Below are 14892 nucleotides of genomic sequence, written 5' to 3'. Positions count from 1 at the left end.
CTGAATACATATAGGACCTGGAATTTGCTCACTGAATAGTCTATGAATGACTTATGTTGACAAAGTATATCATGGAAACTTGTATAGTTAAAACAGATGAGAACCAGAACAAGCCAGATTTTAATACTCCTGTGGATTCTGTATGAACAATTTAGGTCTGTATTATTTTTGTAGTGGTCTTGGGACAAAAAGAGACACTCTAAGGTGGAGTACGGTCAGACAATCAGTGAAAAACGACAGGCGGAGAGCCACATGATCCTGTGAGGGAGGCCACAACCTGGACTCCTACAATGCTGCGATTGTGCTCCAGCTGTTCCTGCTTATTGTCACTAGTTAGGAAAAGAAAAATGCTTCACTTATCTGTTTTTATTCAGGTATTGGAGGTCTTTTTGTGTCAACAGAGGCCTTTTATATCACTTTTTTGTCCAGTTCTGGCTTGTGTTTTTGAGTCTCTTTGCTGTCTGTTTTTGTGTTGACAAAAGATGAACTGGCTGGAAAGTTACTTGTATACATGAATGACCGGTTCGTGCAGAGCTGGTGTTGGCATGGTGGTCCCCCCCGCAGCACGGCTCTTCTGCAGCGGGGTAAAAGCTGCTCGTACCGGATCCGGACCATCCAGGAAGGAGCTGTGCAGACTGTAAACAATGGTTTTGTGTCCAGCTTGTGGGAGTTCATGAAGAGAATGAAATCATGTGATGAAGTGAGGGAGGGAAAGGCGGCGAGGCCTCCTTCAGTTTATCTTGTGAGCGTTCATTCCTGCTGGATGACGGCGTTGCTGAGGAATGAAATGCAAAAGCAGGAGGACAGCATTTGTGTGAGATGTGTCAGTTAGTGGATGTTGCTACGTTCATGTTTGGTATTGGAACGCTTTCATTCTTCCCAAGTTTTAGGGGGTTCCCCAACCCCTGAGTCGCTGACCGGTCTTTGCGTCACTTGATATTGGGATCACATAGAAAAAATATATTTCAAACTCGATTTCCATTTTATTTATCATCCATAAAAGAAGTTTTATATTGTGAATATACTGGATTTTCTCCACCTTGTCTGTAGTCAAAAATTTCAACTCTGTCATGTGTGTTAAAGTCCCACTCTAACTATATTTTTGTCTTTTGTAAAATTGTTCCTGGTATTCTTTTAATTAAAAAAACAACAACAAAAAACGAAGACGTTAATGGATCTATTTGTCTCCAAGAGGAGGACCGAGAAGAGAGACTTAGAAGCTTTTTCAAACCGCAGGTTTTCGTCTGCTCCTAAACCATCACGATTTGAATAAAGAAATACTCAAAAATGCAGTTTTAATGTTAAATTCTTTTGCATATGTTTTCCATCATGAGATAAATACCACAAGAACTTGTTAAGAACACCAAAAACACCAGTAGGTCTTTAAGTACACCCACCACCTTCTTAAAGAAGCTTCTTAAACCTCTAAAATGAAACCCTCAATCCAGAAAAGTTGGCATACAAAAAAGAAAAAAAAGTATCTTAAAGTTTATCTGTGCAGAAAAAAAAATCTGCATTTATCAGGCAAAACCAAAAAATATATATTTAATTCGACAATTGGTCATCCACACCAAATTGCTCTGCATAAAACCAACCAATTCTCCAATATTACAAGAATGTTGCTACTAAACTCACCGCACAGAGCTACAATTATAAATGATGACAGTGTGTTAATATTCAGATAAAGTTTTTCCTAAGCCACAATTAATTAAAAAAACAAAGAAAAATATAATCTCTGTTACTATCTTGGGATATATCGCGATATGTATCATATTATACAATGTGTATCATGATATGTATTGTATCGCCAGACTCTTGCCAATTCATATCTCTAGTTAAATGATAAAATGCAGTAAGTAAAACCAAAAAATAGTGGACAACCAGGATGTTTATTTTGCATTTTTTCTTGTTTTTATGAGTTATAGATTTTGTATAGACGGATACTCAAAATCAAAAGATTGAATTGAAGCATTGCCAGAAAAAAAATCGGACCCGGACAAGATACTGAATCTTTTTGCCCTGAAGGATGATCTGAGCCTAAACTGAGTTGTCTCAGTGCTAAAATGGCCCTTTTTATTCTTGAGAAGGATAAGTCAGCATTACAACAAAAACCTTTTCCTACTATAGTTTGATTTTTTTTTTTCATTAGCTTTAATGTTTCCTCCTTATCTGATGGTCAAGCTGTTTGTTGCCTGTGATGGTATTGATTTCATTAATGCTTCCGAACGTTTAGACGGAGGACCAACATGAATCGGAGATGAACTGCAGGCACGAGCACGACCTCTTCTGTTCTCGATGGATTTGAATGGAGTTTGAATTGCAAATCATTGCAGCTCTTTGCGTACACGACTGAGTGAACCCGTGTTCATCAAGGTGCCATCACGGTGTCCTGGAACCGGCAGTACAGGTTTCCCTCCTGTTGTCACATTATAACCAAACCAAAGTATGAATGTTGCGGTCACAAATCTTTGCATAAAATGTCCGAAAAATCAAAATATTTGGAATTCTTTCCTGATTTATGTAAAAGAAGGACAGAAAGAAGAGCTGTTGTTTAATTGTCCATTACAAATATTTTACTGTTTTACCACGTACATTTGCTTCTTCTCAGCTCTGTTAAAGGATGATTTAAAATCTTCCAGTTTGGTTTCTGTTTTCATCGTTGTCCAATAGAACTAAACCCTTCCATAGGAGAGTAATATTTTGATTCATATCGTCAAAAAATGAAGTATTTTCCCATCTAAACACAGGAGTTCTTTCTTTCTGTTTCTGTGGTTCATGCCACCAATTCCAGTTTGATCCACATTTCATCTGCTCAGACTTGCCGGTTGGCATTGCTCTCGACTGCGTTTGTGCTCTGCACAGATCAAAGACGACCGGAACAGGTGTAAGCAGAGAGGGCGGGGAGCGGTTATTTAGGCTGTCGATCAAACCTGCGGGGCCACGCCCATCTCCCTGTGTGGCCCCTCCAGCCTAGGAAAGTGGAAAATCAGGGTAAAGTGGCGCAGAAGTCAATGAGACGAATAATTTTGATTGGGTCCAAACAGCAGTTTAGACTGAGGTGATTTGACGGCTCGAGGCGGCAAAGAAAAAAAAAACCCAACCTGGATTTTGATTTATTTCTAATCTGATTCTGAAGGAAGTTTTATTTTGGAAAACTGTTGGATTCTTCCCACCACAACCGACTCTTTACAAATGTCAAGTTGCTCACACGTGTCAAAAAAGTGGCTATACCGAGAAATAAGCTAGAAAAGTTAACAAAAACCAAAACATATATGGAAGTTTTCTTCCATCCATCCATCTTCTTGACCGCTTCTTCCCTTTCGGGGTCGCGGGGGTGTCGGAGCCTATCCCGGCTACTGATGGGCGAAGGCGGGGTACACCCTGGACAGGTCGCCAGTCTGTCTCAGGGCCTCAATCACACACCCATTCACTCTCACATTCACACCTAGGGGCAATTTAGAGTCACCAATTAACCTATGAAGCATGTTTTTGGACGGTCGGAGGAAGCCGGAGTCCCCGGTGAAAACCCACGCATGCACGGGGAGAACATGCAAACTCCACACAGAAAGGTCCCAGCCGGGATTTGAACCGGGGCCTTCTCGCTGTGAGGCAAGAGCGCTAACCACTGCGCCACCGTGCAGCCCGGAAGTTTTCTTTTTGCACAAAATATCCCAAAAATTTGACTTCAAAATAAAAGAACGCTGCGTTTAATAGACGACAACCAATAACTCTTTCTTTCAAATAAGGCTATTGCGACAGTTGTTCCTAGACACCATTATAATAAGGACAAAATGTTAACTGTTTTTTAACGTAGCTATGGTTTTATCACAGCTAGCTAACTGTTTTTTTTACCACTGCTATGGTTTTAATATAGCTAGCAGTCCGCTACAATTCCAAAACCTCTACTTGCAGACAAATAGATCCATGAACGTCTTAATTTTCCTCGTTCGAGTTGACTTCTGGCTCTATATCGGATGATTGAATAACTCAGATATTGCTCGCCATTTTTTATTTACTACGCTAATATTAGCTTGAGCTTATGAGGTGCTATTAGCTTGCAGGAGAAACTGGGAAATTAGTGAAGTTAGCTTCCGCAGCCATAGTCCCGCCCACAACTTCTGCTCTGCAGAAAATAAGTCTTAAAAAATGACTCAGTGTTTTTGGATTTTGGCTAACAAAACTACATAATCATAATTAAAAGACTACTGGGGATCATTTTACAATAGAAAAAACAACTTCAAGTTGTGAAGATAGAACTGTAGTTGATGGTGGGTTTGCTCCACGGCCTCATAAACGTCATAGTTCATTTGTCAGCGACAGACTGAGTGTAAAGTCCGTTGAAATAATTTCTTGGTCAGTGGCTGAAGTCTCTGTCCCCGTTCTGGGCCGGAGCTCAGTGGGAAGCCATTGTTTACCCTCCAGTCTTCATTAATAATCTTTCTTCTAGCTCTTTCTTCTCTCCGCTTTGCACACAAACGTTCTTTTCTTCTCTGCGCTGTTTTCCTCGCACGCCTTCTCCGCTCTTCTTATTCATTAGTCCCTTTGTCATCTCTTGCCTCCTTCCTTTTCCAATTCTTCATCCTCCTCTTTTGGAGCGTCCTCTCTGTGGTGCCCTTTCAGACAATGGAGAAATCCCCCTGGCTGGGGGTGCAGGAAGGGGGGAGGATCTGTGGCTGGACTGTCGGGCCTGTTGCTGACTGGCTGCTCGGCCCTTTTGTCCCTCTGCCAAGGAAAGCGAGGGAGGTGGAATAGTTCTGGAGGAGGATCAGCTACTCCGCGTTTTATCCCAGAAACATCACTCAGTTTGCCTGCATCCTTCTAGCTTCACACAACTCCTCTCTGAGGAGTAACGGCGTGAATAGAAACTCCTACATTCTTGGATCTGAAGTCACTCGTGTTCTCGGTTGATCCCACAACGCCTTCTGCTGTAGAAACAGCCTTAATGAGCTGTTTTCAACGCCTTACTCAGTCGACCAGATCTCCGCTTTTATTTTGGAGGATTCAGCCGCTCAAAAAGCAAGGCCCCCCTCCCTCCCCGTTTGAGGGTGTGCTCACAATGGCGTGTGTAGTTTTGGAATTGCAAAAGGAGGGGCTTTAAGCAGAAGGCCAAAGGGGCAGATTTAGAATAAGATTAGGAGGCTCAGGAATGTGTGAATGGGAATTTAATTTGAAATGGAGTCAAAACTTGTGATTCCTCTACGTTCATTTTCATCTGAATCTATTTCAAATCTTTTTATTTGAGAAATAAATACACTTTCGTCAGAAAATATTTATTAAACGTGAGACTTGTTGATGTCAACGATGGAGGGAATGTTCAAATGTGTGTTGGTGGACTAGCTCGCGCTCTCATATTTGCCGTGATTGGAGGTAAATTGGAGCTAAGTGGAATCACTTGAGCGGAACAGTCAAGCCTCTGTGAGCATCCAGCTTATGCTCACTGCTCCGGCGGCGGAGAGCGCAGGTTCCTCCTGCGCCACAACCCCGTTTGCATGCATGCGCACACGCTTCACCTCCCTTGTATGCCGCCGTGTTTTAATTGGCGTCTCTGCAGCGGAGTGAAGTCCACAAACATTAGCATTCCATCCAGTTAAAGACTTTCCCAGCACGCATAAACACTCTGATAATGGCTCTTAAACAAACACCAGCTGCTGCTACTACGAATGAAAACTCCACTGCTTTATCCTGAGGCATCAACATGTCCAGTCCAGCTACTGTAGGCTGAGTTATTGGCAGCTTTCACCTAAAGGGAAATGAAGACTGCAACGATTGATAGACTCAGTCCAGGTTCTTCTGAAGCAGAGGTGGGCAAACGTATTCGCTCTGGACCTCTAAGGGTTCTAAAATTTACTGAAGGCCCAAACCGGGAGCAGATGCATGGAGTGTTTTTGGTAATCCACCTCATAATGTCAGAAATAACATGGAGTCTAGATAAAAACATGCTTTAATTTGGATTAAAAACAGAAAACTATTTCAAACTATGACTTTTGTTTTAGACTAAACAAGTCAGCTGGTCCGGATCTAGTCCTGAACCTTCGTTTGATCTGTTTCAGACTCGCTGGAAATTTCTGTTATCAATGAGAGAAGGAATAGTAGAAGTCCTACGCTTTACAATCCTTGTCGGGATAGTTGACTTATTCAGACTTTATATTTCCCTGACCAATTTTGAACGTCTGTATCAACGTCAGGATTTTACTGCTACTTTAGTACAGTGGAGGTATGCTACGCAGTAGTGCTGGGTGATAATTGTATATCGTGATACAGATTATTTATATCACAATAACAACATAAATTACGATATACCACAATGAAATATCTTTTCTGTTATTCTCTGAAAAAAATGGACAAAAATGTCATTACCTAATTTCCTCTGACTATGTTTTAAAGTAATATTTAACAGAATAGATACAAATGACGAACATGTTTTTAATGTATAACAGTTTTAAGTTTCTTTGTAGGAAAACACATTTTTTGCTCAAAAGTTCAGCAATAAAAATAAATAAAAAAACAGAAAAGGCACGATAGAGACTACAAGGAAAATAAAACAAAAACAAGGTTTTATCACTTGAATTGATCTAGTTTGGGTCCAGATTGAGTAGTTAAATTGTCCCAACCCTGTTCTAAAGAATAGTTGCAACGCGCAAACATGCATCAGCACAGATACGAGTACATCCTGGCACTCGGGCAGTACAGATAAGAGCAGCTGAGAACACGATCTGGAGGGCGCCGTGCGGTCCTATCAGGGCTCGGACATGCCGCTCCATTGTGGATGACTGGAATTCATTCCATGTCTCAGCGTATGGAGGATTTCTGAAATCCAGCCGGAGTCTAACCCCCCCACCTCATGGTGAACCCCTACTGGGCATGTGCAGCTGCGTGCGCTGTCATAACTTTTCCAACCACCTTTAATATAATTGACCTATTTTCTTCCACTGGAATTCAGAGCAGTTTAAGAGGGAACATGTGTTCAGATGAGGTAAGGCGGGGCTGTGGTGGAGTGGGTTAGCACGGCCTCTTCCTGGTTCATATCTCAGAGGGAACCCCCCCCCTTCCCCTCTGTGGGGTTATCTGCACAGAAGAAGTATGCATGTGGGATTAGTTTGAACCTGTGTGGCCGTTCATCCAGACCTGCACAAACTTTCATCACCAGTTGACTAAACGCTAAATAGTCTTCTTTATGCACCTCTATGGGGGAGGCTCGTACCGCCATCTGCTGACTCATCATCAACCTGTACAGCAGGGGTGTCAAACTCAATCACACGAACAGGATAACATTTATTGAACGCTCTAAAACTAAATCTTTAAAACTTAAAAACCATAACTTTTTAACATAATTATGAACTAGATATATAAAATTACTTGCGATAATGCTAGTGTGAATGTTGTAAGCTGAATTTGGCTGCTGAAGATGCTTGTAGTGACAGCTAAAAAATGCTGAAATTGATAGCTAAAAACAGCTAAAATATTAGCTAAATGCCAAATTAGCCAAAAAAAAAACAATAAAAAAGACACTTAGGTTAGCCAAAACAGCTAGCATGTTCCTGAAATATTAGCTTAACTTCAAAATAGCCTAAAAAACTAAGAAGAAAATAGACTAAATAAAAGCTAACATGTTGGTGAAATTGCTAAACACTAAAATGGACTAAATAAAATGAAAAAAGCCTAAACTAGCGAAAACAGCTAGCATGTAGATGAAATATTAACAAAAATAAAAAACATGATTATTAAAAAATATTATCTAAATGCCAAATAAGCCTTAAAGAATAAAACAAAAAAATAAAAAACTTAGGTTAGCCAAAACAGCTAGCATGTAGCTGAAAAAAACGCTAAATTCTGAAATTGTCTGAAACTGAAAAAAGCCAAAATTAGCCAAAACTGCTAGCATGTTGCTAAAATATTAGCCAATCTCCAAAACAACCTAAAAACAAAAAAAGCCTAAATTAGTCAAAACAGCTAGCATGTTGCTAAAATATTAGCTAAACTCCAAAACAGCCCCAAAAAAATCTTAGTAAATGCCAAAATAGTCTAGAAAGCTAGCAAAATGCCAATTTTTAAAACTTTAAAACTAACTTTTAACCAAAATTATGAACAGTAAAAAGGCAGGAATATTATTCCAGAATAAATCAACCAATATTTTACTCTACATAAAAATATATTTGTATAAATTATACAAATAAGAAATAAACGCAAAATAACATTTTGACTTTGACACTTGTTCTATACAGTATTTTATCGTCCGTTCCAGCATCCTCCTTATACAAACAGCTCCAGGGAGGAGGTTGTTAAAGCGCCTCAGTTGGTTATTTGTACATTAAAATTAGAGCTCTCGTTCTAAACGACTCCACAAATGAACAGGCTGCGGCGTTCTGGACGGCGGCCAGAGCAACAATGCAGACCGCAGCGGAACACCGAATCCCACCACTCCCAACTGCTGTTCTCATTGACCCGCTGACCCGTTCCACGCTGCTGCTTCTCCCGTGTTTGATCTGTAAATAAAGTTAACGAGAGAAGAATATGGAAGCAGAAATTTTCTTTTTTTTTAGTTTGAATATTTACTCAATTTCTGCGGTAACGGTGGTCCTAAAACTGGAAGCAAACTTTAATTTGTCGTTCTGCACGCAGGACGCCACTGAGTGCAGCTTTTGTTCTGCAGCATGCCTGCATTACCGTCCAGCTCTCTGCTCATTACTGATGGGAGTGGAGTGGAATGTGCACACGCAGAGGTTTGGGGAGTATTTTCAACATCCAGTTGCAGCAGTTCGGGCCTCTGGTACAGGTTTTCCGGCATTTTGCTGGAAGCTCCATCAGCACCTGCTGCAAACGTTATTTCATTTCCCCTTTAAATGTGTAAATTCTAGACAAAAACAGTTTGTTTTATGCCTTTTATTGAGGAAGTTTCTGCAGCGATTTAGAACCCTTTTACTTCCACATCAAAGAGCTTTCTTATCTGATGTTCGTGTTTGCACAACTATTTTACTGAAGGAGTGTAACTGGATTTTAAGAGCTTTGATGGCTCCTTTTGGTGAATGTAACGGGAATAAAGGATTGGTTCTGGAGCGTTTGAGTTCCTCTGTGGATCTGCAGGAGCATGCAGGGGTTAATAACTGCCTCGCTCCTCCTGCTGTTCCCCGCCACCCTGCCTGTCCCGTCTGCCCATCGGAACGGCACACAGGAATGTTTTTTTGAATGGCGGGCTGTCCAACAGCCCCGCTCTTGTGAAAGCTCTTGGCAGCGCCGCAGCCCTTCTCCTCGGCTCTCTTCACGGAGCCACTTTCGTTTGGCTGTTTTGCTGGCGTTGCCATGGCGAGGAGGATTTTTTTCTTTTTTTTGGTGGGAATATAAGGAAGGAATGTTGTGAGAAGGCCCTCGGCTGAATGCACATGTTGTTTTGTGTATTTACAGTGGAAGTCAGACAGACATGTAAAAGCACGACCACTTTAAGTCTTTTTTAACAGTTTTTAAAGCTTTTATTGTGAAAGTCAAGGAAAGCAACACATTGCAATTCAGTTCCTGTTATTAAAAATCCTTTTATTTGTAAAGCGCTTTAAGCTCCTCAGAGAATGTAAAGCGCTTTTTTTATAAATAAAGTTTTATTTGATTTGATCCTCACTTTACTTCCTTAATTCCCTGGATTTTCCCCATTGAAATGAATGTGCTGGTTAAGCTTGTGCTTCACAAGTGTGTTTGTCGATTAACGCCAAAATAAGTCTTCCTTCATATTAATTTCTTCAATTTTCCATTTAAAAAAAGCAATTTACTTTATTTTTTAGAAGTTTTGCTCTTCAAGACCTGTTTGCTGAAATTTATTAAGGTTTTTCGTTTTGTTGAAAGTTTAAACAAAAGTCTAAACCAGGAGTGTCAAACTCAATCGCACATGTGGCCAAAATCCAAAACACACCTTAGGTTGAGGGCTGAACTGAATAAACATTTATTATAAACGCACTAAAACTAAATTTCAAAACTTTAAAAATGTAACTTTTTAATATAATTATGAACTAGATATATAGCATTAGCTGTGATAATGCTAGTGTGAATGATGTAAGATGAATTTGACCACTGAAAATGCTAGTGTTGATAGCTGAAGATGCTGAAATTGATAGCTAAAAATGCTGAAGCTGATAGCCAGCTAAAATATTAGCTAAATGCCAATGTAGCCTTAAAAAATAAAAATAAAATTAAAAAACGTAGGTTAGCCAAAATAGCTAGCATGTAGCTAAACTCCAAAACAGCCTAAAAAATCCAAAACTGTAACTTTTAAACAAAATTATAAATAAGAAAAAGGCAGGAACGTTATTCCAGAATAAATCAACCTTAAATAACTTTCTTTATTTTACTCTACATAAAATAGATTTTGTATAATTAATACAAGTTAAAAATAACTGCAAGGTAACATCGGGGCATCAATAACAATAAAATAAAATGATCTGGAGGGCCGGATCCGGCCCCCGGGCCTTGACTTTGACACATGTTCTAAACCATTACAGTAACACAAATACTTTTTTATCCTTTTTATTTGATAAATGAATTGTTTCTTAAAAGTTTCTCACTTTTGTGAGAAATTGTTCCAGTTTAACTGGACTGGGTGGAGCATCCTGATCATTTTTCAGGTCATCCTAGGATTTCAGGCGTCTAAAACGAGCTCGCCCAGTTTCTATTCATTCTTTTTGAGTTCACAAAGAATTTATATTTGCCTTTTTTTTTTTTTTTCATGGAAGTGTCTGATACAAGTGAGGTTTTTAAACTATTTCTCTTGTTTTCACAGCCTTTCTTCAGACTACTGAACCTCCGCAGACTTGGCCTGAGCGACAACCTGCTCCAGAAACTCCCTCCCGATGTGTCCAACTTCATGCAACTGGTGGAACTGGACCTCTCCAAAAATGGTACGCCAAAAAGCCAAATTCTATATTTAGTCTCCTTTAAATGATAGGAAATCTTCCATCTTCAATGGTTAAGGTGCCGGAAGGCTCTGAAGTTGGTGCAAACCCTCCTTTCAGTCAAACGTTTGACAAACGGCGAGCATCTCTGCTCGGATAGGAGACATCTGCACTGCTTCCTTCTGCATCATGTGCTGTGGCAGCAGTGTGCAGTGGCCTGTGAGAGGCTTCCCTTCTGCTGCAGTGCTGCTCTGACCTGGACAGGAGTGATGGACTGCTTCGCTCTGCAGGGTTTTCCTTCCAGCACAGATTAATGGTCTCATCTAGTCAGAGATTTTGTCGAAAAAAAGTGTTTGGCTTAATACTTTCACCGTCTATAAACATCCTTCCTTACGATTTTTATTGTCAGTCGATGGTTTTATGAGTATAGTGATCCAAAAAATGCTTTAAATGCATTTTGTGGTGGAAAATGAACTTCCTGTTGGTGTTTTCTACCGTTTAGCTGCTATAAGAAGCTTAAACTGATAAATAACCCCCCTACACCCTTTTTGCATCCCCGTTTGTCTCGATGGTCGACCGACTTCCTCAAAACGTTTCATTTCTCTGCAGAAATCTGTGAGATCCCAGAGAGCATCAAGTTTTGCCGGGCCCTGGAGATCGCAGACTTCAGCGGGAACCGTCTGCCCAGGTATGAAAAATACATGATCATTTTAACAATATTTGGTCATTTAGCAAACACTTTTGACAAATTAGGCCACTAGGAAGCAAAAAAAACATTTAAAGTTCAGAGATGTTAGAAATTTAATGCGAAAATATCAGTTTTAATTTAAATTTGTTGATTTTAAGCCTTGGGCTGCACGGTGGCGCAAGTGGTTAGCGCTCTCGCCTCACAGCGAGAAGGCCCCGGTTCAAATCCCGGCTGGGACCTTTCTGTGTGGAGTTTGCATGTTCTCCCCGTGCATGCGTGGGTTTTCACCGGGGACTCCGGCTTCCTCCCACCATCCAAAAACATGCCTCATAGGTTAATTGGCGACTCTGAATTGCCCCTAGATGTGGATGTGAGAGTGGATGTGTGTGTGATTGCGGCCCTGCGACAGACTGGCGACCTGTCCAGGGTGTACCCCGCCTTCGCCCTTCAGTAGCCGGGATAGGCTCCGGCACCCCCGCGACCCCGAAAGGGAAGCAGCGGTCAAGAAGATGGATGGATGGATGGATGGATTTTAAGCCTTTTTTAAAACTGTTTCTGTCAAGAAAGTGAAATAATAACCAAAAATGTGTGTATTAGTCTAAAAAAATCATGATCAGGTGGTTTATATTGAAGACCTAGTGTCTTTAAAATACAGTTTATTACTGAAATAATATTATTAAAATTACACTTGGATTTTTAAAATTGATTTATTTTAGTTAATTTACTTCATATGTTTTGATTAATTATATATTAACAGTTCTAAAGTGTTTTTGCAAATGTAAGAATTCTTAAATTTATTTAAAACATTTTAAGTTTGATAAATTTTTAATGTTAACTATCATTTTTCTACTTTTTTTCCCCTAGTCTGATTTAGAAATCTTTTTGTAACAGGATTAAGTAGACTTTTTTTTTTTTTTGGTCTGTAGCTCCTCCAATGTGATCTGCTCTCTCATTGGTTCAGCTGCCCCACATTCTCTGTGATGTAACCAATGAGAGAGCTGCTTACATTTGAGGGGCTGATTTCTATTTCTTTAAGCTTCAAAGTGACAAAATAATGTGAACAAAATCGCCAAAAGAATTTAATCTCAAAGAACACAAGAGACATTTTCTTCTGGTCTTTCAAAAAATGCATTTTTTAAATAATGTGTTAGTAATTTTTGTGTATTTTTGGGTAGTAGCAATTAATACGAGCTAAAAAAAAATAAAGAAATTGAAAAAAGTTCTCCCTCCTCCTCAGACTGCCGGACGGTTTCACTCAGCTGCGAGCTCTGGCTCACTTGACGCTCAACGATGTGTCTTTGCAGACGTTACCCAGCGACATTGGGAAGTATGTACACATTTAAAAATGTCCTTTTAACGTTTTATTATGTAGCCGGAAAACGTTTTCTCCTCAGGATTTGTTGTTTTTTCCAACCATAAAAAAATATTTCTGTGTTTAAAGTAGAGATGCCACGATTAGTGAACTAATCAACGACTAATCAACTATAAAAATAGTCTATGACTAATTTAATAGTTGATTAGTCGTTACTTTATATTATTTGGAATCAGAGTGTAATAAAGCAGAACGTTATAATGGCATTCTGTTAGGTTGTCAATTTGGAGTTCAGCTAATTTTCAGCTGTATGCTAGCTATTTTGGCTAATTTTTTTTCAGTTTTTTAGGCTAATTGGAAGTTTAGCTAATATGTCAGCTACATGATAGCTATTTGGGCTAGTGTGGGATTTTTTTCAGTTTTTTAGGCTACTTTGGAGTTAAGCTAATATTTCTGCTACATGCTAGCTATTTTGGCTAATTTAGGCTTTTTTAGGCTATTTTGGAGTTTAGCTAATATTTCAACAGCATGCTAACTATTTTGGCTAATTTAGGCTTTTTTAGGTTACATTGGAGTTTAGCTAATATTTCTGCTACATGCTAGCTATTTTGGCTAATTTAGGCTTTTTTAGGTTACTTTGGAGTCAAGCTAATATTTATGCTACATGCTAGCTATTTTGGCTAATTTAGGCTTTTTTAGGCTATTTTAGAGTTTAGCTAATATTTCAACAGCATGCTAACTATTTTAGCTATTTTTTTCAGTTTTTTTAGGCTAATTGGAAGTTCAGCTAATATGTCAGCTACATGCTATCTATTTGGGCTAATGTAGGATTTTTTCAGCTTTTTAGGCTACTTTGGAGTTGAGCAAATATTTCTGCTACATGCTAGCTATTTTGACTAATTTAGGCTTTTTTAAGGCTATTTTGGAGTCTAGCTAATATTTCAACAGCATGCTAACTATTATGGCTAATTTAGGATTTTTTAGGCTATTTTGGAGTTAAGCTAATATTTCTGCTACATGCTAGCTATTTTGGCTAATTTAGGATTTTTTAGGTTACTTTAGGGTCAAGCTAATATTTCTGCTACATGCTAGCTATTTTGGCTAATTTAGACTTTTTTAGGCTATTTTGGAGTTTAGCTAATATGTCAGCTACATGCTAGCTATTTGGGCTAATGTAAGATTTTTTTTCAGGTTTTTAGGCTACTTTGGAGTTGAGCTAATATTTCTGCTACATGCTAGCTATTTTGGCTAATTTAGACTTTTTTTGGCTACTTTGAAGTTTAGCTAAAATATTTCAGCTACATGCTATCTATTTTGGCTAATGTAGGATTTTTTTCAGGTTTTTAGGCTACTTTGGAGTTAAGCTAATATTTCTGCTACATGCTAACTATTTTGGCTAATTTAGGTTTTTTAGGCTACTTTGAAGTTTAGCTAATATTTCAGCTACATGCTAGCTATTTTGGCTATTTCTTTGGCTACTTTGAAGTTTAGCTAACATTTCAACTGCAAGCTAGCTGCTTTGGCTAACTTGGGCTTTTTCAGTTTTTTAGGCTATTTTTGCATTCAACTTATATTTTGCTGGCTTTCAGCTTCATCAATTGTAGCAATCAATTTCAGTATCTTCAGCTATCATCACTTGCATCTTCAGCCACCAAATTCAGCTTACAGCATTCACACTAGCATTATCGCGGCTAATGCTATATATCTATCATTCTATTATCTGGTTAGTTTAAAGCTATTGATCGTTAAGATGTGTGTTTTACATTCACTTTGTGCTTGATCCGATTAGTCGACTAATCACAAAAGTAATCGGTGATTAGTCAACTATTAAAATAATCGTTTGTGGCAGCCCTAGTTTAAAGCAACAAAATATACATGTTAACACAAATACAGTCCAAGAGCTTTAAAGTCCCACAAATTCACCGCTGGGTTGTTGGTGCGGAAGTTAGCCTCCACTGATTTCCCATCATCCCTTTGTGTACACTCTCTCCCGCTTGCTTATAGCACCCCACGAGCCCAAG

The 14892-nt window shown here is 39.1% G+C and overlaps 1 protein-coding gene across 1 annotated transcript in view; it reads left to right on the top strand.

The window, feature by feature from the left end:
- Positions 1–14892, top strand: part of scrib (scribble planar cell polarity protein) — a gene marked incomplete in the record, with an annotated part of 73209 nt that overhangs the window by 16743 nt on the left and 41574 nt on the right. Inside the window, 3 exon segments of the mRNA XM_036217316.1 lie at positions 10760–10877; positions 11481–11559; positions 12797–12886. Of these exon segments, the coding sequence (XP_036073209.1) occupies positions 10760–10877; positions 11481–11559; positions 12797–12886 (287 nt within the window).

This window comes from Oryzias melastigma, linkage group LG20 (genome assembly GCF_002922805.2).
Source record: "Oryzias melastigma strain HK-1 linkage group LG20, ASM292280v2, whole genome shotgun sequence".
NCBI lineage: Eukaryota > Metazoa > Chordata > Actinopteri > Beloniformes > Adrianichthyidae > Oryzias > Oryzias melastigma.
Note: the sequence above shows the minus strand (reverse complement) of the source record. Positions and strands in the feature narration are given on the sequence as shown.